At 41.1% G+C, this 24,724-nt stretch overlaps 2 protein-coding genes across 11 annotated transcripts in view; one reads left to right on the top strand and one right to left on the bottom strand.

The window, feature by feature from the left end:
• Nucleotides 1-1,871: 1,871 nt before the first annotated feature.
• On the bottom strand, nt 1,872-24,082 carry RBM18 (RNA binding motif protein 18). 2 transcript variants are annotated; one of them, XM_014851621.3, is made up of 6 exons: nt 23,943-24,082; nt 20,881-21,009; nt 12,309-12,435; nt 9,023-9,109; nt 7,246-7,331; nt 1,872-3,907 (listed from the first exon to the last, which is right to left on the bottom strand). In XM_014851621.3, the coding sequence occupies exons 2-6, from the start codon at nt 20,991-20,993 to the stop codon at nt 3,748-3,750; spliced, it is 573 nt and encodes a 190-aa protein (XP_014707107.1). In that variant the 5' UTR covers nt 20,994-21,009; nt 23,943-24,082; the 3' UTR covers nt 1,872-3,747. The 2 variants fall into 2 exon arrangements, with proteins under 2 accessions (XP_014707107.1, XP_014707108.1); XM_014851622.3 differs by having other exon boundaries at nt 20,881-20,999; nt 23,943-24,081.
• Nucleotides 23,973-24,724, top strand: part of MRRF (mitochondrial ribosome recycling factor) — a 63,796-nt gene continuing 63,044 nt past the window's right edge. For 6 of the 9 annotated variants that reach the window (XM_070518805.1, XM_044778844.2, XM_070518807.1 and 3 more), the window contains exon 1: nt 23,973-24,166. In XM_070518805.1, the coding sequence (XP_070374906.1) occupies nt 23,973-24,166 (194 nt within the window). The remainder of the gene's footprint in view (nt 24,167-24,724) is intronic. The other 3 variants (XM_070518811.1, XM_044778847.2, XM_070518808.1) reach the window with 1 other exon arrangement.

The raw sequence follows: 24,724 nt of genomic DNA, 5'->3' as shown, positions 1-24,724 counted from the left end.
TTGATTTTTTTCTTCAACCATTTAAAAATGTAAAAAACATTCTTAGTTTTGGGGGCTGTACAGAAAGAGAGCACAGGACAGGTGGGCTGAGTGTTTGCAGACCTGGGTTCTACCTAATGCTCTCTCACAAACTGTGTGATCCTGGCCAAGTCACTCTGTCTCTCCGGGTTTCTGTTTTTTTCCATCTGGACAACCAGGGGCCTATATGGGATAGCCTCTCAAGGCCCTTCAGCTCTCAAGTACCACGATTCTGATTTTTCATCAACAAATATTTATTGAGCATCTATTACCAAGCCAGCCAATGTTTTAAATGTTGGGGATATAAGTAAAAGTTTCTGCTCACATGGAACCTACATTCTAATGAAAAAAAGAGAAGATAAATTTATATACAATGCTGGGTAGTGAGAAGTGCTCTTTAGAAAATGAAGGGGAAAAGGATTGGGGAGTGATAGGGCTGTGATTTTAGGAAGGAGGTCAGGCAGCCTCTTGATCACTGACATTTGAACACATACATGAATGGATGAGGGAGTGGGCTCTGTGGAACAGCCAACACGAAGGCCTTGTGAAATGGCAGCCCCCTTGTATTCGAGCAACAGCAGGGAGGCCCATGTGGCTGGAGCGCAGTGAATAAAGGGGTAACAGGAGGTTATAAGGTTAGACAGGCAGTCACGGACAGGTCATTCATGGCCCGGTAGGTCTTCGGATTTTATTCCACGTGTGATGGAAAGCGACTGAGAGGGGAACAATGTGCCCAGATTTTATAAGGGTTGCTTTCACTACCATGTGGAAAATGACTCTAGGAGGCACTACTAGAGGAGCGGAGATAACCAGAAAGGTACTGCAGAAGTCCAGGCAAGAGACGACACTGGCTCGAACAAAAATGGGAGCGCTGGAAGTGGTGAGAAGAGGCTGGATTCAAGACGTATTTTGAAGGTAGAGTTGACAGGATTTGTTGAAAGACTGGATAGTCGCAGGAGAGAACAAGAAATATTAAGGACAAATACGGTGGGAGTGAACCATATTTAAGGAACATGATGATTACAACAGGAAATATTTAACATTTATAAGGCAAGAATTAATCCTATTCTTTTATATAGCAGTATTAAAAACTCAGACATATGTGCTGATTCAGAAATTAATTGTACATACACCTCAATAAACACAAGACAGGATTCTAGGATATTGGTTTAAAAAAAAACTTTTGCTGTTGAATTTTGACATGCTTTGAAAATCTTTCCTCATGTGATCCTCTTCCTCATCACAATGCTGCCAACTATAGAAAATCAACTGGATGGGGCTGCATTTTGCATTTGATAAAATAGGAGCTGAGATTAAGAAGACACTTCATGCTTCTCTCCTGAATATTTCCCTCCATTCTTCATTCTTGTGTAAATCAAAATGATGTGATATAACTGTAGCAAAACAGTAAACCAACATATAATTTTAAAGTACAGATAACTTTGTAATAAAGGGTCAACCAAGTTCACATTTGTGTCTTAGAAACCTCTGGCCACATTGCTTTCGGCAGATTTACGACACATACATTTATTCTTTTGAAATCTCTACTTTGAAAGAGGGACTAAACACAGTATGATGCTTTCAGGCGCTTCCATTAACAACTTCTTTTTAAGGAGTTAGATTTGCAGTGAGAACAGCTGGTCTCTTTCCTCATCTCTAACCAGAGAAGCAGGCCCGCGCAGAGGGGGGACAGAAGTGCCGCCAAGGTCGCCTCCAGCCAGAGCCTTCTGCAGAGCAGGCACTTAGAAACAGCAGCCCGCCTGGACACACCGGCCCGAGTCTTGGGAGGAAGCAAGCCTACCAGAGAGCTGTAGTCTTTATTCCAGGAACTGGACGAGAGAAGACACAACACATAGACGCTGTCGTGCATTTATTCACACGGAGGAATAAGAATCAGTACAAATAATAAACATTGCTTAAATACAAATAAATAGCTCTGGTTTCTAAAGGAAACAACTCTAGATAATTCAAAGTTAGGTATTTTCTAAGTTCCTATTAAAAATAGAAGACTTTTTTGCTTTAAGTAAGTCCTACTCCACCATAACCCTTTGAGGACTTAAGGATAAAATGGTGAATTCTAACTCTAAGAAGTCACCAGAAAAAGGGGAGATAATGTTCCCACCTCCCCGAACTATCCCCCAAATGGAAAGAGAGTTACGTGTATCGTAGACAGAGCTAATAAACGCAGAAAGTATTTAATATCTAAAGATTTCTAAAAAGACTGACCTTGGGAAAGGTGATAGGAATTTCTCTGAACCAGTCCTGTGAATTCTGAAACCTCACTATGCTGAAGTTTCGGTTCCAGTGTCTTAAATCCATTTATGCTCATAGGAAGACTACGTTCCAACAATGAAAGCTTCCTCTTGCTAGGAACGACAACGGTAAACAGTCTGTAACCGCTAGGAATGGCCCTAGGGTAACACAGTGGTTTACCTGGTAAAGAAGCAACAGTGTTGCCCAATGAAACAGTGGGTCAACCTGGCACCAAAATGACCAAACCTGCTGACAGAAACACACTCCCAAGTCTGCTGATTTATTTTTCTGTATTGTTATATTTAGAATGTTCAAAGTGGCAAAAAATATTTGGGAAGAAGTATATTCTCCAAACGAAGAATCATTTTAAAGTCATGCAGTCTTTCAAGCCTTTGTTTAAAAAGACATAAAACACAAGGTCATCACAATCTCGGTGCCAGAGCAGTACCTGCTCCATCAACTTTCTGTGTCCACTGCATGTCCCCTCCTCACCTCGCACAAGACAATTCAATTTCTTCTACTCAGACCCCTACACTATTATTAATACGTAGCATGTTTGATAGAGATCAATACAGCAATGTTTAGGTTTTCAAAGAAATTTTGCTTTTCTATTTAGATTGACCATGATAGAATTCCAAATAGAACATTCTCATGCTATAAAAACATCTCATGCAATAAGTGCAATTTTAAAAGTCCCACATTAATAACAACATGTGGTGTTATAGAAGGCAAGATTATTTAGATTTTTAAAAAATGATCACTATAGCATAAAAGTTGGACTTCCAAATAGAACTTCCGTTGTGGTATAAAATGGTAAATTTGATTCTACAGTTTTGTCCAGGCAAACCATTTTAAGATATACACCATGTTTTCCTAATTGGGATTTTGAAACAATAAGCATAATTCTTAAACAGATTACCACAATATTTGCTCAAAGAACCAGCTTTTTTGCCAAGAACTCGTTTTTTTTAGTCCAGTTGGAGGGATTTCCATAGTAAATTCCCGAACAAAAGTTCTGAACATGATTCAAAATCTCTCACTTCCCTCCCTATCTCTTATTTTTTCTTTGTGTTGTAAAGATATCTGAGCACAGAAAAATGCTCTATTTTTTTTTAAGACGGACATTAATAAATTTAGTTTCCTGATTTAAATAGTGACAATTTTACGCTTGCCTTTCTCTCTGGCACACTATATAATGTTTCTGGAGTTACAAATCCAAACAAACCAGCCAACTAGAGCATCCCAGCGTTCAAATCACAATTTTGGATAGAATCCTATTTATTCTGGATGATGCTCAATTCCACACATACTTCAGGGAAGAAATATCCATAAGAACATCCAAAAATGTTATGTTACCAAACTCTAACGTGTGACTGTGCTCTGTTGGATATACCATTCACATCTACAAAGTACAAAGGCAGAGGATTTCAAGTGTGGAGACCAATTTGCTTTTGCTGCTACAGTAATTCATAACCATCATCTTCGAGATTTCCAGGCTGTTCTAGAATAAGGAGTAGTCCTTTTTTTATCTGGTGGTTTAAAGTAGGAATAAACAGGTGCTGCTGGATACTCTGCATCAGGATTTTCTGCCATCATTTTCAGCTTTGCTTCAATGGCTTTTATCTTTGCAGTGACACTGGAAAAAGGATAGCAGAGGATCAGAGAGGGCCTGGGTACATTCAGAACACACTTGTATATTTCATTGTCCTTGTGCCTCTTACGTATATCAGAGAAGCAACAAGATATTCAAATACGACCATGCAAACATTTCATATTAAACACACACAAAAATACCTAATGCTCTCATTTTAAGAAAGAGATCAACTCTAAACCATCTCTTACGTCTTTACTATAAGCCCAGACACTGTTAGGAGTACTTCGCATATCATTATATTTAATCCTCAGACATAAACACTGTTTGGCACCTTAGTGCTTGGCGGACAGCAGGCACCAAAAATAACTCGTGAAGAAACTGAAAGCAGGGTCTGGAAGAGGTATTTGTACACCTATGTCCACAGCATTATTCACGATGGTTAAAATGTGGAAGCCACCCAAGTGTCCACTGATATATGAATGGATAAGCAAAAAGTGGTATATTGGAATACTTTGGAAAACTATTTTGGAATATTATTCAGCCTTAAAAAGGAAGCAAATTCTGACATATGCTACAACATGGATGAACTTTGAGGACATTATGCTAAGTGAAATAAGCCAGTCACCAAAGGACTAATACCATATGATTCTATTTATATAAGGTAGTCATAGTCGTCAAAATCAGAGAGACAGAAAGTGGAATGGTGGTTGCCAGGGGCTGGAGGGAGGTAGTAATGGTGAATTACTGTTTAATGGGGTTAGTTTCAGTTTTACAGGATAAAAGAATTATGGAGATGGAGAGCGCTGATGGTTGTGCAACATTATAAATGTATGTAATACCAAAGAACTGTACGCTTAAAAATGGTTAAGATGGTAAATGTTAAGTTACACATATTTTACAATACTAAAAACAATTGAAGAAATAATTTGTGTAGGATTGAAGACATTATAAAGTGGGTTATATTCCTCATTTTGCAGATGAAGAAATGCAGGCACAGAAAGGTTAACTTGTCCAATGTTACACGGCTACTAAGTGGCAGAGCTGAGAGTGGAATACAGTCGGACTTCAGAGTCCATGCTATTAACTACTACACTACCACCTTTTGAATCACTGAACAATAACGGAAAAAACATCCTGGAACTCCTATAAAGTCTCTTTCTATTGGCAAATATGTTTTCATAAAGCTCATCATTTACAGAGTGCTTATGAAGAACCACACACTGTGCCCAGCATTTTACTTATATTGTTTCTTTCTAATCCTTACAATAATATCACAATGGTTATCATCGACATCTTACAGATAGAGAAACAAATGCAGAGAGGTAGTGATTTGCCCAAGGTTCACAGAGCTAACAAACTGTGGAGTCAGGATTCAGGCCCAGTTTGTGTATCATCAAAGCCCTTGCTTTTCCCTCCCCATCAGGTGGGGAGCTGAGCAGCCCTGTAGCAGAGAGATGTGGTGAGGAGACACGGCAGAAGTCCTGAGGAATTCCCCTGATGGAGGTCACTGCTTTCCCTGGACCAAATGCAAAGCACAGGCAGTGGTATTTCTGGGCCCAGGGTCCCTTTATTTTCCATTCTTGATGCTGTCAATGGTCTACAGTCACGGAGAGAAGCTTGCAAGGGAATGTATACACGGCCTTTCAGAGATCCCCAAAAGATATACATCTGTTGTACCTACTCGTAATTTTACATGGGCAATGTAAAATTAAAAACTAAGTTACAATAAAAAGAACACTGAGGCGTTAACCGAGATGCAGTCCAGCACCTCTTCCATTAATGGGACAGCCAGCCATTCATTCTGTATGAGTCACAGAGAAACAACCCTCCCTAACTAGGCATAGATGTTAATAGAAAGATGTATGCTGAAGTTCTCTGAGTTAAAAAATAAATGGAAAACACAAGGTTATCTGGTAAAAAGTGCCAACACTGAAAATAAGAAACTAAAGACATGTTCATTGTAACGTGAGGATCACCAGGTATAAATGCAGTCGTCCCCTCCCACTGGGTGTCAGATTCATGGAAACCTGCACAGAAACCACCCTGTGATCAAGGAGGTGCAGCCTTACGGGAAAACAGCAGAGTGGGTATGCGTTCACAGCGAATCTACAGAAGTCATTATAATTTTTCTTTTTAATTTCTGGGACTACAAAACAGTAAAGCAGCACAAAATTAAGAAATATCAATGGTATTAAAGTAAATTAGTAACTATAAAATTAATTTTAATTGACCAATTTTATCACACCTGAACACATTTCAGGATTACATTCCCCTGCAGTGCTAATGAGATGTCTGTAAATCTGTTTTGTTTGGTGCAGATACTATACAAGAAAGGTTTTCCGTTTGTTTGCTTTTCTGTCTGGCCCTCCATCCAAATAGGCGTCACTTTCCTGATTTCATGAGCGAGAGCTGACTTCTAATCCCTATAAAACGGTGAGGCTCCTTTATGTGTCTGTCCCCCTCCCCTGGAATAGGCTTTAGAAATGTGTTCCTGCATTTACAGCATGGAGTTTCTTTGAAGTAGTAACAAAAATTGGAATTCTGAAGTCCAGTAGACCTGGCTTTGAATCTGGACTCTGCTATTTTCCACCTGTGTGATCTTGCCCAGAGTACTCTGCCTCTCTAAGCTTCAGTTTCCTCACATGTAAAATGAATCTAACAGTAGTTTTACCAGCATTTTTATAAATAAATGACATAAGGCATGTAAAGTATTTAGCACAGTGCCTGCTTCACAGTAAGCTCAATAAATCCTGGCTATTGTTACTGTTAAAATTTCTCCTTAAGCTACAGTGCAAAAAAAAATCCTAATTCTATTCAACCATTCACTTAACTTCCCCTTTCTCTACCCAACCCTTAGTTCCTTCTGTTTTGAATTAACTCCAAAGGAGTAACTGACAATTTATATGTACTAGAACCAAAACTGTCATAGTTGCTGAAATGGTACACAGAATTAAAGTGCTGCAGACTAAAATTTTCTACAAAGGAATTTGCAGCTGGGGAGGAATGAGTGTATAAAGACAAACGCTGAAGAGACTCAAGGCCTTATGAAAATGCCCGTTTTTAGGGTAAGGACCGTGTCTGATTTACCTTTGTGTTCCAGGGCCAAGCACAATGGCTGGTACGAGGTAAGTACATCAGGCTTTTTTGAGTGAATGAACTCTATAAATGGGTAGTACCAGATCTTGGGGGTATGGAAGGAGAGCAAACATATCCATTCTGGAGATGAAGTGCACACATCTCTCAACATGTCAAAAGTTAGCAGATTCTATTCTAAACTAAGAGTCTGAAGATTTGCTAGAGTAGGAATGAAGGCTGGGAATGGAGAAATGGCTCAAGCTCTGGAACACTTGTTTGTGTCTTTCCCCAGCACACCATCTTACCTCAGGTTAGACTGGGTGGGCTCAGTGCTTGAGGATGGCTCAAGACTGATTGGAAGGATCTTATCATTCTTGTTATGATCGTATCTCTGAAAGTAAGAAAAAGGGAAATACGTTCACTTGGGCAAAACCCAGCCCTCTTCTGCAGTGCACGGCTTCAAAAACTCCGGCCCCACCAGTGCATCAACAGCACATTTCTAGACAATTTAGGACTGCTTTACATTTAGAATTAATGCAAAACTCCATACAATTTTGACCCAAAAGCTATAAATTTAGAAAAAAGTTTAGAAGAGGCTTGCCACCTAGCCATTAGTCCTCTTTATTTGGTAGGGAAAGAATTTCAACTTTCAAATTCATAGATGGTAAAAATACACAGCAGGATTTGCCTCTTACTTTCTTATTCTAACTGTCACATATCACCTCTTACAATATCTATTTAGCTTTATTCAAAACACTTTAAAATTTTGCTAGATTTCTGGAAAGTACCAAGCCTAATATTCAACTCTTAACACGCCCGAGTGGAGAAAAAAGTCATAACAGCTTTCAGCCACTGATACAGAAAACATTCTTCAGTAAAAGAGTAGCTTAATTTGATGTTAGATAATTATATACTTCTTGTAAAAAGTAAATATAATATTAAAAAGCAATTAGGAGCCTCTGGTCAAAAAGACTTGTAGGAGAAGAGAACTGTGGGGCACAGAGATTCCCAAATGAGACAGGAACGAAGGGTGATTTCTCTCGCGTGTCTTCTCAGTGAGATGCAGAACGAGAAAATGACAGCCAGTCTGGCAAATGAGACTCGATTTTCTTTTGAGTAAAAAAAGCATTTGGTAATTCTCCTTGTTGTTTCCATTTTTAAGGCAATGTGTCCTAGAAATTGAGAAGGCTCTGTGATTACCTGAAATTCTCATACGCATCCAAAGGGTCCAAGCTCGGTTTTTCAGCTTGGATGCTGAGCTCAAATGTTTAATCTCTGTGACTCTTTACTGGGAAGCTTGTTGGATAGAGAGTGTCTGATCAAAAATCATGCTCATGTAGCTGAAGACTGAGGCTCCAATTTTAACTGTCACAAATCTTTTTGCAGGCAGGTCTGTCAAGACCCCATTGCAGAAGGAAGAGCAGCAACTTTGAGGTTCCACATACTTCCCACCTCTGTGCTGGCTATAATAGAAGGCCATTCATTTTTTTTTAATGGTTGTGGCTTTTCCAGTTCATTTCCCAACAGAACAACTCCAAGATGAACAAGGCACTTTGCCACTTCTCGGTCCTTGGGGACAATACAGACACTGCAAAGTCCCACAAATTACTCTCGAAAATCTCTGGAGTAAGATGTCAGTGCTTTAAGCACTCACACAAATGACCCATTTGTCAAGCATTGAGAATAAACATATTCAAACACTCTACAGAACTGGGAGGCTGGGAAGCATCTAATAATGCTTAAAGCAATTAATTTCTAAAATAAATACATTTTCTCCTCCAAAGAGCAACCCCCACCAAAAAAATGACAGAGATCTGAGTATACACATCAACCACATGGAAAGATCAATCAAAAACAGAATCTGTGGGTACGTAGGGGAAACAACGAAGGAACTCAATCCCTCCTGAGATGTTTCTCAAAAGAAAATTCTGGCAACACACACGGTAAAAACAAGTAGGAGACCAAAGTACGGCTGTTCCAGATGTGAAGAGGCTGGGATGCAAATGGGTAAGCGGACAACTGTCGTTCAGCAGACTCATGTAGGACAAGCTTGACGTCGTCTTTCCAGCCTGTTAGACTTACCTTTACTTGAGCATGTGCCCATCGGACCACCAGCTTCTTAGACAGAGCCAGCTTGCCATTGAGACACTGGATGGCTTGTTCTGCTTCCTGTCCAGGAAAGGGACAAATGGTAGTCAAAAATTCAAATGCCTAACTAGCTCCGTGTATTCTCACAGGGCCTCACTAGCTTTGACGCCTGCATTTCTAACCAAACTGCTTTAGGTCAACAAGGGGTAAAGAGTTTACAACAAAAAAAGGCCAAATAATAAAAAGGGTACGCATTTTATAAATGAGTCAAACAAAAATTCAAATCCTGACTCTGTCCTTACTGGCAGTGTGATATTTGGCAGGTCACTTAACATCTCTGAATATTAGCTTTTCACCTGTAAAACATGGACAATACTACTTGTTCCTCATTGGTTGTTGTGAAGAGTCACAGTGCGTGTAGAGCAGGCAGCATGTGGTAAGTGTCCAACCAGTGTTAGCTTGTAGTCCTGTTCTCCTTAGCGAGACCTTTCTATACACTTCTCTTAGAGACGGCAGCACCTACCATGTCCAGAACTTGTCCTCCTTCCAGGGACTGTGGAACTATATCCCAAACTAGGCATTATACTCCCTGGATCCAAAGTGAGAAACAGTAATGGTTTCACAGGATATGGGAATGAAGGAAACTATGCCGGAAAAAGCAGGAGTGAGTCAAAGAAACTGTGAGCAAGGTGTTTGTGCCAGCCAATCTACGCACCTGGCTTCCCGAGCCAAAGTTCCCTGACCCTTTCCCCATCAGATATAGGAGCAACAAGGTTGAAAGGAATTCCTGAAGCTGGATAATAGGCACTCTAGGACATTCCCAGGAAGCCTGGCTGTACTTTTCCATCCTGCCAAACCTTCTCTGCTCCATTTGTAGCCATGAGGCATCCGGCCAAGTCTAACCCACGTTTACTGCGGGTGAAGAAGCCCTTAAGGAACAGGAAGAGGAACAAGGAGGTCTATCTGAGACTGCAGTGTAATGCCAGCAGGCACTCCAGTCTGGTTTGCCCAGTGATTCTCTTATTCTCCTGGAGCTTGCCATCATGACATTCAACAAATATTTACTGAGTGCTCGCTGTATGAGAGGCATGAGATAGTCACTGGCATCTTTCTCTCACTCTAGCACACAAAGTTAGAGGGACAGATAAGAGACATTTTATTCTTCTTTTAAGTTTCATTTAGTGAGTGAGAATTCACATGGCACTCTCTATTAATCCTGTAGCATCAGCAGTAATAAGATACCAGGAGGGGATGTTTTAAAAAATAATTTCCTATCTCTGTACATTGTTTCAAAGTTCATGTATTCAATACTATTATTAAATGCCAACTTTTTTCATATGTACCCTCATCTAGTCTCTCAAGTTCCTATGAGTTAAGGAGGGTATGTCTTTTTAATCTCCGTTTTTAGATAGAAACTGAGGCCAAAAGAGGTTAAGAGACTTGCCCAAAGTTCATAATAAGACCCAGAAATACAAGCTAGGCTTTATGACTTCTAGTCCAGTGTTTTTAAACCAACATCTGCCCCAACATGACCACTGATTTTAGATGTCTGTACGAATCCTTATCACATACTATCATTAAGGAAGAATAAAGTATTTAAAAATACTAACCATATAGGGCATTTTTTTTAGTTCCCTCAAAAACACTTGAACAATTAGAATAGCACTGTATCAGTTATTGCCTATCACATCTGCAAAAATTAGAGCAAATAAAAAAATCCCCACTGGCCCCACAGCATAGTGGTTAAGTTTGGTGCGCCCCACTTCAGTGGCCTGGGTTCGAGGGTTTGGATCCTGGGTGTGGACCCACACCACTAAGTCAGCCATGCTGTGGCAGTGACCCACATATAAGATGGAGGAAGACTGGCACAGACCTTAGTTCAGGGCTAATCTTCGTCAGCAAAAAAAGAAAGAAAAAAAATCCCACGAAAAAAACCCAGCACTGGTAAGGACAAACAACCTTCTCATACTGATACACCATTTCTTGAAGGCAATTTGGCAGTTATATTAAGAAAAAATATGCACACACTTTGTTGAAATCACTCCATTTCCACAGGCGTAGTAAATATGCACATAGAACTATAAAAATATTCACTTCTGTACTGTTTACACTTGTGAATCACTGGGGACATCTAAACAGCTAACAATTGGGAATTAGTCAAATAACTTATCATAAGGTCATATAATCAAATATCATGCAGTCATCGGAAATGATGTTGACTAGCTTTTAAACTGAGGTCTAAATTACACATAAAAAATGCATAAATAGTAAAGATATAGATCAGTGAATTTTTACATATATATATATATATATAGCTACACTGGTGAAACTACAATATCATGATTCAGGATGTTATCTTGATGTGTATGAAATGACAAAAATTTTTAATATACTTTGAGTGGTAAACAGGATAATATGATCTAATTCATATGTTATAAGTTGTACATGTGTTTATGGGTGTGTGAATGTGAAGAAAGAAGAAGAGACTAGAAAGATATATAACTAAATATTAACAGTGATTACTTCTGGGTATTGGGCTAAGTGAAGTCACTTATCTTACATTTTCATCAACATGTATTACTTTTATAATAAAAAAACATCCAAATACAGTTATTATTAATAAAACAATAACTAGACAATGTTCTCACATAGGACTAATAGTTACAGAGGTACTAAGCAGTATCTCTATATTTAATAACATTCAAATTCAATTTCTTTATCCATAAATGTCCACTCCAAGGACTAAATTTTTAATACGAGAAGATATATGTATATATCATGGCTGAAGCTGAGTATTTTCTTCCTCTACATATATCCAAATTTGTATGCATTTGTTCTGAGACATTGAGAAGAAGCGTACGTTTTTAAGAAATCAAAATAAAAGAGTTTGTGGGTGGCTCACCACAGAGAGGGAGGGATTCTGTACCACAGGGCAAGACTACTGAAAGAAAAGGAGGCTCTGTTGGCTGGCCACTAAAGGAACAAACAAAACAGAATAGGGAGGAGGATGTCCACGTGCTTCATGTGGGCATCCCAAAACATCTGGTCATAAAAGTAGGTCAATCGCCTCAGACTGTGAGCCTAGGGAGGGTAGATTCTGAAAGCTGTTCCCCAACCCATTTGTCTGCTGAGGACTTCCTTTAGGACTCAGAGCGAGGCACACAGAGATGAGTCAGACATGGGTCCTGCCCACAGGGAACTGCTATTCTAGTAGTCAAGAGAGATGCACGGATAACCACGAGAGAGGATCCTAAGTACTGTGCCGGGGGAATGCAATTACCTGCTTAGTTTCGAAGTTAACGAAACAGTATCCTCGAGGCTGGCCCTCCAAAGCACCTGATTTGTGGAAGAGGAAGTCGAACTGCTTCACCGTGCCAAACTTCTGGAGGAGCTTGAGGAGGTGGTATCTGTGGAGACAGAATGGCCGATGAGCACACTCTGGAAATTTTGTTGGCCACTCAGCCTGAAGTGTGAGATAAAAGCAGGAGATAATTTACCCCAGGGATAAAATCTCGCCCCCCTGCCCCTGCCTTCCTCTATACTGCAGTGTCAGTTTATTTGGCAAACAGAGTTGTTTGCCTCTATTTGGAATGGGAACTAGAATTGTCACGGCTATGCGTCTGTCCAACACAAAAACACCAAAGAAAAAACCACACCTAACAAACAGCTGTCTGGCCCACAAGCACCATTTGTTTTTCTTTGGGAGAAAAGCTCAAAAATAGTGCTGATTTATTTGTTTTTAATTTCTTGGCAATGAAATAGTATTTGTGAATAACTACAACTCCATCAGAAACACACACCCATACCCCAAAAGCCAAAGCCTATCCTAGCCCCAAAATAAAGTAACAAACACATACACATTCACACAAACGAACAACCCTGGAAGACTTCCTTGTTAGATGCCATAGCTAATCATTAGCCCCAAACTGCACTTGTGAGAAACTGCCAAAACCAAACCACAGCTAGTGGCACTTCCGTAAGTTCTTGAGAGTTTCAATCCCTGATGTGACTGAACGTTGGGACAATGTGCAGCCACAGCGTGACTGAGGCTGGTTTCACACAGGACAGGGGAACCTGGCCAGTCCTAGAAATCATCCAGCCATGGGTAACTAACCAGTCTCAGCTGCTCTAACACAGTTTATACTCTGGAGCACACTGGAATAAAGACCACAGATGGCCAAGCAAGAAATTTATCCCTGGCAGGAGGTTCACCCCAAGCTCTTGCTTGCCCCTCTACCCTCAACCCCTCCTTGGATTCCTTTCTCTAAAACCTATTTGGTTTCTATAGAGCTTCTAAGTTATTCAAACAGATGTGGCCTTAACAGGTTGCTGTGGTCAATCTCAACTCCGACTTCCTGTCATCTGATGTGAGGGTGAGACAAACCAACAGCTCTCCCGTTTCCTTTTCCTTTGGCCTTCCTCCTGGCATCCTCCGCACTATTCAAACGGAGTCAAGGCTTTCTCTAAACAATGCTGTCCCTGTGATACTAAAAAGGTATCAGCCCACATGCTAAATCTGTTATTACTGGGAATTCTACCCCACAGGGAGTCAGCAAAGCTGTCGTTACAGCCACATTTATATTCACATTGTTTTCTGGGAGAAACCCATCAAGATTTTATTCTTGAGTAAGACTCTCCCTTGGGAGGCAGAAAGATATGAAATGGATCATATGCTACACTAAACCTGAAACTAATGCACATCAACACGAAAGCCCATTATCCTGGATCAGGTGCCTGACACAGCGGAGTAAGGAAGACATAATACAGGTCTTGTACTTGGGCAGGATGCAAGGATCCCAAGGCATACTGTGGATATTAATCTGGTCTTTAGACCTGTCTTGAAAGGGAAAACAACTGTAATTCTCCAGTTTCCAAATTCTCAACTCCCACCAGGAGACCTCAACTGCTAGTGAGAATGTAGGAGGTGATTCTTCAGGGGAAAGGGATACACCTCAAATGTAAATTTCTGGTTTTACTCGATTTTTTGAATGAGGCTTACAGCAAGGGTGAGTCTCTCAAATGCACAGACAGACAGATGGGCTAGAAGAGTCTCCCCATGGTCTTTAATTCACAGCTGCATCTTCCACTTACTACACCCATTCAAAACTTAAGACTGCGCCAGTTGCCATGAATGGTGGGTCAAACTCGTTTTTTAAAAAGCAATCTAAGGGCTACTGTCGGCTGGTCATCTTTTCATTAGCTCCATTCTGCTTAATAGCAGGAAGGTAAGGCAATCGGCATTTCCTAGGAAATGAATTTTAATTTACTCAGGAAAAAAAAAGCCGACAGATTATTCTTTGAAAAGCTAACAAATACGTTCTGCCCAAGAAGTGCGACCTTAAGATTCCAGGAACATCTGCTTAGGTCTGTGTCTTTCAACTTCTCCAGGATTTTTTTTCTTGTTTGATAATTTCTTGAAATTATCGGAACACCGAAACAAAAGAATGAAATGTGTACTATTTTGCTTCCTGGAGATGGGGCCTGCAAGCTCTGATAGCGAAAAAAGCCTGAAGAATCTTGCTTTCACATCTGCAAGCACTTTCATCTGCTGCTGAAGTACGGGAGAGCTCACTACTCATCCGAGCCTCGCTTCACTGAATGAAACGTGGGCCCTCCAGCCTCCAGGAGCTAGAGAATTAGTACACCAGTCCCATACATATTTCTGCAACTTAATCAGTGCTTTCAGCAATGGGTCTTTAAAATGGCCTTCCTGCCTAATGGCACAAAAGTGACTGATCTACACAAATGGTAAAACAGACATCTATTATGTGTCAAGAACTGTATCAGGCACTTGGACCATCCAGATGAATACAACTAGGTCCATAACTAACTGGTGAAGGCCCTAAGTCCCTGCCTTCAAGGACCTCACATTCTGGTTAGAGAAGAGAGATATGTAATCAAACCATTACAAAACAGTGTGATGCTTGCACACAGAGGTATGCATAGGAGCACACAGATGAAGAGGACCAACTGTGCAGGGAAGGCTGTGGTTAATGAAGATCATGTGCAAAGACATAAAGGCGAAACAGATTCTGATCCACTAGAAGAGAGTGGGGTAGGCAGTAAGAGATGAGGCTGAAAGGCAGGCAGGGGACAGGTTTTGAAGATGATGTGTGCTTACTGAGGGAATTTTAATTTGATGCTGGAGGCAATGGAAAGCCAATGAAATGTGCATTTAAGATTGTTGTTAGTCCATAAGGCTTCTAGAAGAAAACGTAGGCAGTACACTCTTTGACATCAGTATTTAAAGGATCTTTTCGGACACCATGTCTTCTCAGAGAAGGGAAACAACAGAAAGAATAAACAAATGGGACTTCATCAGACTAAAGAGCTTCTTCAAGGCAAATGAAAACAGGATTGAAACAAAAAAACAACCCACTAACTGGGAAAAAATATTTGCAAGTCATATATCTGACAAAGGCTTAATATCCATAATATATAAAGAACTCTCACAACTCAACAACAAAACATCAAACAACCCAATCAAAAAATGGGCTGGAGACATGAACAGACATTTCTCCAAAGAAGATATACGGATGGCCAATAGGCACAAGAAAAGATGCTCATCATCGCTGATCATCAGGGAAATGCAAATCAAAACTACACTAAGATATCACCTTACACCCATTAGAATGACAAAAATTTCTAAAACTAATAGTAACAAATGTTGGAGAGGTTGTGGAGAAAAAGGAACCCTCATACACTGCTGGTGGGAATGCAAACTGGTGCAGCCACTATGGAAAACAGTATGGAGATTCCTCAAAAAATTAAAAATAGAACTACCATACGATCCAGCTATCCCACTATTGGGTATCTATCCAAAGAGCTTGAAGTCAGCAATCCCAAAAGTCCTATGTACCCCAATGTTCATTGCAGCATTATTTACAATAGCCAAGACATGGAAGCAACCTAAGTGCCCATCAACAGATGAATGGATAAAGAAGATGTGGTACATATATACAATGGAATACTACTCAGCTGCAATGCAGAACAAAATCATTCCATTTGCAATAACATGGATGGACCTTGAGGGAATTATGTTAAGTGAAATCAGCCAGCTAGAGAAGGATAATCTGTGTATGACTCCACTCATATGAGGAATTTAAAAATGTGGACTAAGAGAACAGTTTAGCGGATACCAGGGGAAAGGTGGGGTGGGGGGTGGGCACAAAGGGTGAAGTGGTGCACCTACAACACGAATGACAAACATTAATGCACAACTGAAATTTCGCAAGATTGTAACCTATCATTAACTCAATTAAAAAAAAAGATTGTTGTTAGTGCACAATTTGTTTTAGAGTAAGATTTCTTTATCAACATATAGAAATCATATGTGGTGAGTCTTTATGTGCTATGCTCTGTACATTATTAAACGGTCTTACTGTGTCTCAAATTTAAGTAAGCAAACAGTAAAGGCTGGTTCATGCAAACCAAGGCATGAAAAGAAGCATGGGCAACAACGGAAAAATAAGGAACGGGCTGAGAGAGAAACGGGTTTCTTCAGGGCTAAATACATTGTTCTTACATGCTCATGTATTCATTCTCCCTTGCATCCTAGTTTATCCCTGAAAGTCTGCATCGGAAAGACATTTCCACCTGGATGGCTCTCCACTACTTGTAAGTTTACTTAATATACCACAAACTAACCTCCTCCCCTCCACAAACTGAGGCCTGCTTCCAGCTATCCCACTGGTCAGCGTGGACATGATTCTTTTACATTTCTCGGGCGGGAAACATTAGGATCATCTTCAACTCTCCTCTTCTCTTCAATCACTTTCTCCATCTCTCAGACTCACCCATTGGTTTCCGAGTTCATTGCCTCTGTCTAGATGATATTAATGGCAGGTCTGTAGCTTATCTTCAACTTCAATCTTTCCCCCTCTAATTCATCCTACCTATTGATGTCTAATTTCCTTACTAAAACATCACTTTCATGATGTCAATCTCCTGCTAAACACTAAATGAGTCTCTTCTACATGAAATTCAAACTTGTTTGAATAAATTTTAAAGACCCTGTCTTAATCTGATAGAATTCTATCTATCCAACTACTATTTTCATTATCATTTAATACACAACCTCTCCGTTAGTTGAAAAGGTCTTCCTGATATTTTGCTCACACATTCCTACTTATACTTTTATTTAGGATTTGCCCTCCATTTAGACTGTTCCTTCTTTTAGAATTTCTACTGGCTTTTTTCTCTCTCATACTTCTCCTTATGCACAATGCAGTGGCTATTAATTTGGCTTTCTACATAGCACATTTAATATTTGAAAAAGAAAGCAGTACTAACCCTTTTAGAGGAAATGAGGGTGTGGAAAATAGATAATTTCTAAGGACATTAACTTTTCCAGTGTCTCTGCTAAAGGAGCTAGTAAGGACATTTAGAGGTGCTGTCTTACCCTCACAGTTAGATTGGGTCCCATAACAATTTAAAAGATGTCCTTATATCTCAAAATTTAGAATAGGATACTTTAAGTTATGACTGTTCAATTATGTGGACTAAGAGAATATTTGCGCAAAAAGCACTAAATTAAGCAGAGGGAAATTAGTCCTATCATCAACTACTTCAGGAAACTGAGTCAACTCAACTCTTCTTTTCCCATAAAGTAGGGAAATATGTGTTCCACTCGCCTCACAAGGTTGTTAAGAGCTTAAATAAGAGGAACTAATGCAGTATGAGAGCTAGAAGAAATGTTCAGATCCTTTGGTTGAACATTCTTTCCTTATAGGTAAGAAATATGAGGTATAATGTAGTTAAGAGGAATCAGAATAGAGAAAGAACGTGGGTTTGGCATCTACCACCTCCATAAACAAGAGTATGTCATCACTCCCTTACATCCAAATCCCTATCATCTATTTAGTCACCCATATTCCTGGCATCTAGCACGGCCCTGACATAGCCAGTACTGCAACCAAAGTGAACACAAATAAACAAGAAGCAGAACATCAGAATGCTGGACAGTCAGTTAGCATGCATATTCTGTTGATGGACATCTTACCGTAACTTGAGCCAGACTCAGATTAATAACTACCAAGCACGCACACAGAGAGTGACTAGAATTACAAAATAAACTTGGAAAAATTAAGTGGAAAAGTTTTTAACTGCTGGTGTTTTACATACCCCTATAACCATGCATGACAGTAAACACATAGTATAATTTGTCTTCTAACAAGAGGTGAGAGAGCATTTGTATAGTTTATAAAAAGAGATCAGTAGGAGGGATAGTAAAGAGTATGGATAAGTATAGGAAAGAGAGATAAGAAGGGTTTTGTTGAAGGGGGAAACGGCAGGAAATAGCAGCAATTTGTGGGTGGCATGTCAGTTTAATTATGAAAACTGGACGGTGCTCTGCAAACTTCTGTCAAGAGTCATTTGAAGTTAGAGATTTCAATTCAAAGACTTTCTGAGCTTGGACTACAAGCCAAGTACCACATGTTCACATCAGTTTCATCAGGTAATCCTTCAATGTTCAGGAATGACTTTATTTTAATAATTAGTCCAGGCCCATCGTTACCTACTTTGAGAGGAACAGGATCCAGGAGTTCATGTACTTCAAAGACAGAGAAGGAAATGACATATTTCCACAAAAGAGGACCTACCTTACTAAAACGTTAGATTTCTTTGCTGTAATTAAGTAAATTAAATGAGGTCATGCTAAGCATTTCATGCTAACTGCAGCTACGATTGGTAGTTATGTCTTTAAAAAGAAATTTATTACTAATTAATAAATTGGTTTGTTTAATAGAGAAAATGTTTTAAGATAAGGAATCCATAGAAGAAAAACAGCAAAAACAATCCTTGGCGATAAGGAGGTAGGAAGCTACAGGTAGAGCCAACAAGGCCCTGATCTGTGGTTTAGAACTTGATGTCTACCTCTGACATGACGTAAAAAGAGCAGAGACACCAGTGGGAAAGTTTGATTCACTGCTCCTGTTAATGCTCTAACAGAAGAAAACATTCATATACTCCAACTCATGACATAAACTCAGGTGGCAGATGCCTATTTGAACATTTCTGTCAACCAGCAGGACACAATTAGAACGTGAGTCTCACTGCATTGAGGACATTATACAGTCCTGTGTTGCTTAACGATGGGGACACATTCTGAGAAACTGCAGCCAAAACAATGAACATAGTTTCCACGCTGCAGATTTCCATTCAGACAAGCAGAGGTGGGAATGGAAACCACTCCTGGGAGAATCCCCTCATAGCCTGGGTTTTAGACAATGGAAATAGCTTTTCTGATCAACAGCCATTAACTGAGAGGTTGGGCAGATTCACACATTCATCCTCAAAGCCGTAAGCCATAAAGAGAACCAAAATAAATGCACAGTCTACATTCCTGGGCCCTGTGACCAAGGTAACATAATATGGGGGCAACATAAACATCATCATAATTTCTAGAGGGACCCAACAGTATCTACATTTAGCAGATTTGAGCTTTTAGCAGGTTTAAGGAACTGAACTTTATGTCATGACATAAACTTTCTGTCATGATACTTTAGTCCACATCTCTTTTCCTCTCTCCTAATCCCAACCCTTACGTATACCTCCTCTCATCCCAGACTCAAACAAGCAGGTTCCCTTGTCTCCTCTCCCCTTGCCTTTAACACTATTCAAAAGGGAAGAACTTCTAGGACTGACGATCCACTCTACGCTCGCTTTAAGCACTGACCCCATACAGCTCAATCCACTCACCTTTTACTCTCCTGCCATCAATCCCCACCTTGCCCCTATGAACAGCTGGGGAAGAAAAATCCCCTCAATTCTCTTTGCTGAGAAATTCCTTTTCACTACAGTCACGTGCCACAAACGATGTTTGGTCAATGACAAACCACATATACAACAACGATCCCATAAGATTAGTACCATAAAGCCTGGATGTGTAGTAGGCTATACCATCTTGGTTTGTGTAAGTGCACTCTATGTTTGCACAATGACAAAATCACCTTAAGACACATTTCTCACAATGTGTCCCCGTCATTAAGCAACACATGACTGTATAATGTCCTCAATGCAAAGAATAGGAAGTTGGGATAATTCAATTCGTTTTGTGACCCTGAGCAAGGTACTTACCTCTCTTTGGCCTCAGTTTCTTCTACCATGGGATAGGAGAGCCGGAACATATCAGAGGTTTTCAAGTGTGCTCCATGGAGCCCTTTAAGTGATTTCCAAAGAAAGGGTGGCAGTTGCCAAAAGGCTTTGGGTGCACCTCTTCCCCCTTTAATCAGAGCAGCTCTGAGCTTTCATTTTATACATAGGTTCTGATTACTTTAAGACAAAGTTCGTCAGATTTAAAGTTTGAAAACTGTTTAGCATGGCACTTGGCACACAGTAGCCAGTCAAATCATTTAATGAATCAATGAAGACCAAAGGAACTGGGGTAATCGCTAAGATCCCTTCCGGCTCTGACCTTCTATAGTTCTATGGCCGCTTAACATGAACTAGAGTCAAGCGGTACCTCTCTGCCTGTTTGTGAAGGTACCGCGACTTCTTCTGCTTGTTCCTTCATTTTGAGGAAGAAAAGTATGCTGTTCTAGAAAATAATTTCCTAGTCACTGGGTACAAGGATTCAAACAGTTGAAAATAGGAGAACATCTTTGGCAGCAGGAAAAAGTAGTATATGGTTTCAAGGATATCTACGTCTGTGTCCTTGCAGGAGAAGAGCCCAAATGTAAAAAATAATGACAAGATAAAAGGCTATTAACAACATCACATCCTTTTCAAAGATAATCAAAACACAAATAAAGGGTCAAAATATATCCTACATCCCTCGAAAATTTTTCTGAGCATCATCACCACAAACATCCCAATTTTGTAGGTAATGAATTAAGATGATTTGGACTTACTCTGTGATTTTGGGGTCCAGGTTGCCAATCCATAACCGGTGCCCCTCCTGTAGGGAACCCTCCGAAAGGATGGATGCGTTCTCCAGGGGAAGAGTTTTGGTTTCTGCTTCCATTAATCTCTATGAAATACTAAAGGAAATGTGAACATTCAGGCAGGAGAGGAGCAACACTCGTGAACACAAGACTTCAAATTCAATTCAAGAAACGTTTATTCAAGGAGGGCATGCCCTGGGCAGTCCTTCAAAGGCCTCAGTCATTCCACAACCAGGGCCCCAGCACCAGTTCCCTTGGGACAGCTCCTCCGGCAGCCAGAGGGCAAAAGCTTCCATTTAAGGCGAAAGGGGTGTGGTTCTGTGCAGAGAAACTAAAGTTTTCCTTTTTTTGAAGCCAGAGGCTGACTGGGCAGGAGGCCAAAGTCTCTATTACTACATGATACTCCAGTTCAACAACTGTCACCCAAAATAAGCCTTGGAAACCACCAGAAAGAGAGTCTTAATGACACTGAAGGGGATGGGTGGGACAGAACAGCAGCACATGTCTTCCTCATGGAAGAGGCAATACAGGAAATTTAAGGTCATAGATTTTGGAGTTAGAACAGGGTTTGAAAGCAGGTTGTGTGACTTGGTGAATTACCTTAATGTTCTAGGCCTCTGATTCCTCACATATGTAAAAGGAGGTAACAGTTCTTATCTTACAGGGCTGTTGTGAAGATCATGCATGAGAAATCACTAAACACTGCATCTAACAACAGTAAGTCATCAATAAATATTAGCTATTATCATGTTTAATATTTTGTGAGATACTTGGAAGAAGACACTAACTTCTTACTTAGTTATTCCAGTTCTACCCTTCAATAGCTCTGTAACCATGGGCAAGTTACTTAACCACTCTGTGCCTCAGTTTCTCTATCTGTAGAACTGGGGATAATATCTTGTAAGAGCTGTGTGAATTCTCTGAATTAATACACCCACAGCATTAAGAACAGTGCATTGCACCTAAGAAGCATTCAATTAACGTTAGCTTCAATTATTACAAGTCTTAGTTCCTGAAATATCTCATCTCACAACCAAAAAAGGAGGATGAGAGTTAGGACGGAGACAGTAGTAGCAAGAGCAAAAGTTTCGGTGTCAGAAGACTTGGTTTCAAATTTTGGCATTTCCACTGGAAGTAACTTCTCTCTAAGCTTCAGTTTCTTCATCTCTACATGATAAACCTTGCCCTGCTTATCACTTATGGTTGCTGAGAGGACCAAAAATGAGATGACAGATGTAAGATAAAGCTTTTTATAAATGTATAATGGGGTAGAGAAAGAAAAGATACAAGGGCTGGGAAGATGTCAGGCTGTGTCAGACTTCAGAACTTCCTGCTGGAGAAAACATGTGTCCTGTATAACCAGAAGTGCCTCAGAGATCAGGGCTGCGGGAACCGTGTCTTAATAACAGCAGCTGACATATACTGACACTGCCATTACCTCTTACTCATCTCAGCACAGCCTAGAAAGTCTAGTACACAGAAGCCCCTAGGTAACTGCTGAACGTGTCTGTCTACCCCCACACAAGCACGTTCATCTTCCTTTCCCACTTACATGTTCAGTCTGTTCAGCACTGTGTGACAAATACTAACCGCTGAGCCCTGGGCTATGTGACGAAAATACAAAAATGAATCAGCCACAGCTCCTGCTCTCACTTCCTGAGAGAAAGGTGAAAGAGGCATAAACAGAACCCCAGGAGTGGAAACAGGGGAGGAGAAACATTTGCCTTCTCCCTGCTTTCCTTTCCTCCTACTTTCTTACGGATCATTCATTCAAGAACAATGTATCGAGCTTTTATTTTCTAGGCATTGTCTAGGTACTGGGGACAGAGCACTGAACAAGCAAGGTCTCTGCCCTCAGGATGCTTAGAGTTGGAAGAGGGGCAGGACAAGACAAAAGCAAAATAAATACAAGATGTAATTTGTGACAAGTGCTGCAAACACAACGAAGGAAGATGATTTGACAAGGAGACTGGGGTTGGACTACTTTAGAATTTGTGGAGGGGGAAAGCCTCTAAAGGAGATGACATCTGAGATGAGACTTGAATGACAGAGCCTTCTGATTTTCTCAGGTCTAAAACCAGCAATAATACCAACAGCTACTTAATATCACAGGAGGATACCATTTCTAGCGGGAAGAGTGTGGGAGACGGGGCCAAAACATCTGCATTCAAATCCTGGCTTTTGCACCCAGTTATTGCGTGATTTTAGTAAGTCATGATCCCCCCTTACGTGTCCTCTCCTCAAAAAAGCTTTCCCTAATAGAGCTCCTTGTTAGTCTCTATCACAGCCACTTTTTCCTTTCCCTGTAAGACAAATTCAACGTATTAATTACTGTTTTATCTTCTGTTTCCCTCACTAGAATGTAAAATACCAGAGGGCAGCGCCTTTTCTACCTTGATCATGGTTCCAGCCCTCGCGCTTAGTATACTGCCCGGCTCAAGGTTCGTGCTCAATAGTTACGAACAAGTGAAGCAAGCCACTTTTCTACTCGGAGCCTCAGTTGCTTCTTCCTTCCTAGAATGGGCACAATTATCCCTATCTCATGGGTCGTTATGAGGATGAAATAAGACAATATCTGTGACAGCTCAGCACGGCGCTTTTTGAGGAAGAGTAAAGTGTAATAAGAGATCAAGATGGCATAGGACTATCTGAATCCTTTGGGTTTGCAATGGCGACAACCCCTTAGATTAACGAGCTGACAAAAGGCTTTTTCGTCTATCCTCCTTGCTGGGCTCCTAACAACTCTGGAAGCCAGGAACAGTCATTTGGGGAAACTGAAGTTCAGACACGCAAAGGCACTTGTTCCTAAAAGCTAACGGTAACGGCGGGGTCAAGCCTGGAACCCCGGCTTCCCGATTCCTGACTGCGAATTCCCAGATGCGATGGGTGATTACTCGGATTGTGATTTCCGGGCCAGCTGCGGGACAATCCGGGGCGGGGCCTGAGAAGCCGTCTTGCTAGAGCAGCCTCCTCTGTGAACCCTCGCGGACCGGCGCTCAGGTGCAGGGGCACGTCGCGGCCGGACTCACCTCGTGGCCACGGCGTCTTCCCCTCGGCTCATGCCCCCAAAGCAGGTCCCGACTCCGCGATGCAACGGCCCTCTAGACACGTCCGCCTCAACACCGCCCGCTGCCAGGCCGCCCGTGACGTGCTACGCCTGCGCCGCCGCCCCGCCCCGTAACGTCACGACGTCCGCGTCGCCGCCGTCGCCGCGGTCGCGCGAGTCTTTTGCTAGTAACCTGGGCGATAGCTGGTGAGTGGCCTTGGCACGGCCTCGAGGCGCGCGTGGGGTCCGGGTGCCAGAGACCTCTACTCAAGGACCTCTGGGGGACTTTCGGGGGCCTGACCTCCGTCCTCGACGCGTTCCATTCGAGTCCGGCTTGACCTTTAAGGCTGAGGGCGGGACCTGACGCCTCGGAGCGAGTCTCACGGGTTGGGGGCGGGGCTCGTCTCACAGCTACGAACTTCGAGGATGGGAGGGGCCTTACTAAATGGTAACCGCTGTTTAGTAGCCCACTACCTGGCAGGAACATTTAATTTTCAGAACAATCCAATGGGATTAGGCATTATTATCCCCCATGATGAAGAAACCGAAGCCCAGAGAAATAACTTTACCAGGGTCACGCGGCTAGTGAGAGATGGAGCTCAAATTCCAGAGCTTCGACTTTTAGCCATTACTTTGTGCCGTCCAGTGGCAAAACAGTTGTCATTTCAATAGCCCTTCTGTATTTACAAAGTGCTTATCTCATTTGATCGTCCCGATAACCCTGAAATAGTATTGTCTACAGTTTACAGATGCGGTTGAGGTCCA

The sequence above is a fragment of the Equus asinus genome, chromosome 10 (assembly GCF_041296235.1).
Source record: "Equus asinus isolate D_3611 breed Donkey chromosome 10, EquAss-T2T_v2, whole genome shotgun sequence".
Taxonomy (NCBI): domain Eukaryota; kingdom Metazoa; phylum Chordata; class Mammalia; order Perissodactyla; family Equidae; genus Equus; species Equus asinus.
This window is presented reverse-complemented; position numbering and strand designations above follow the sequence as displayed.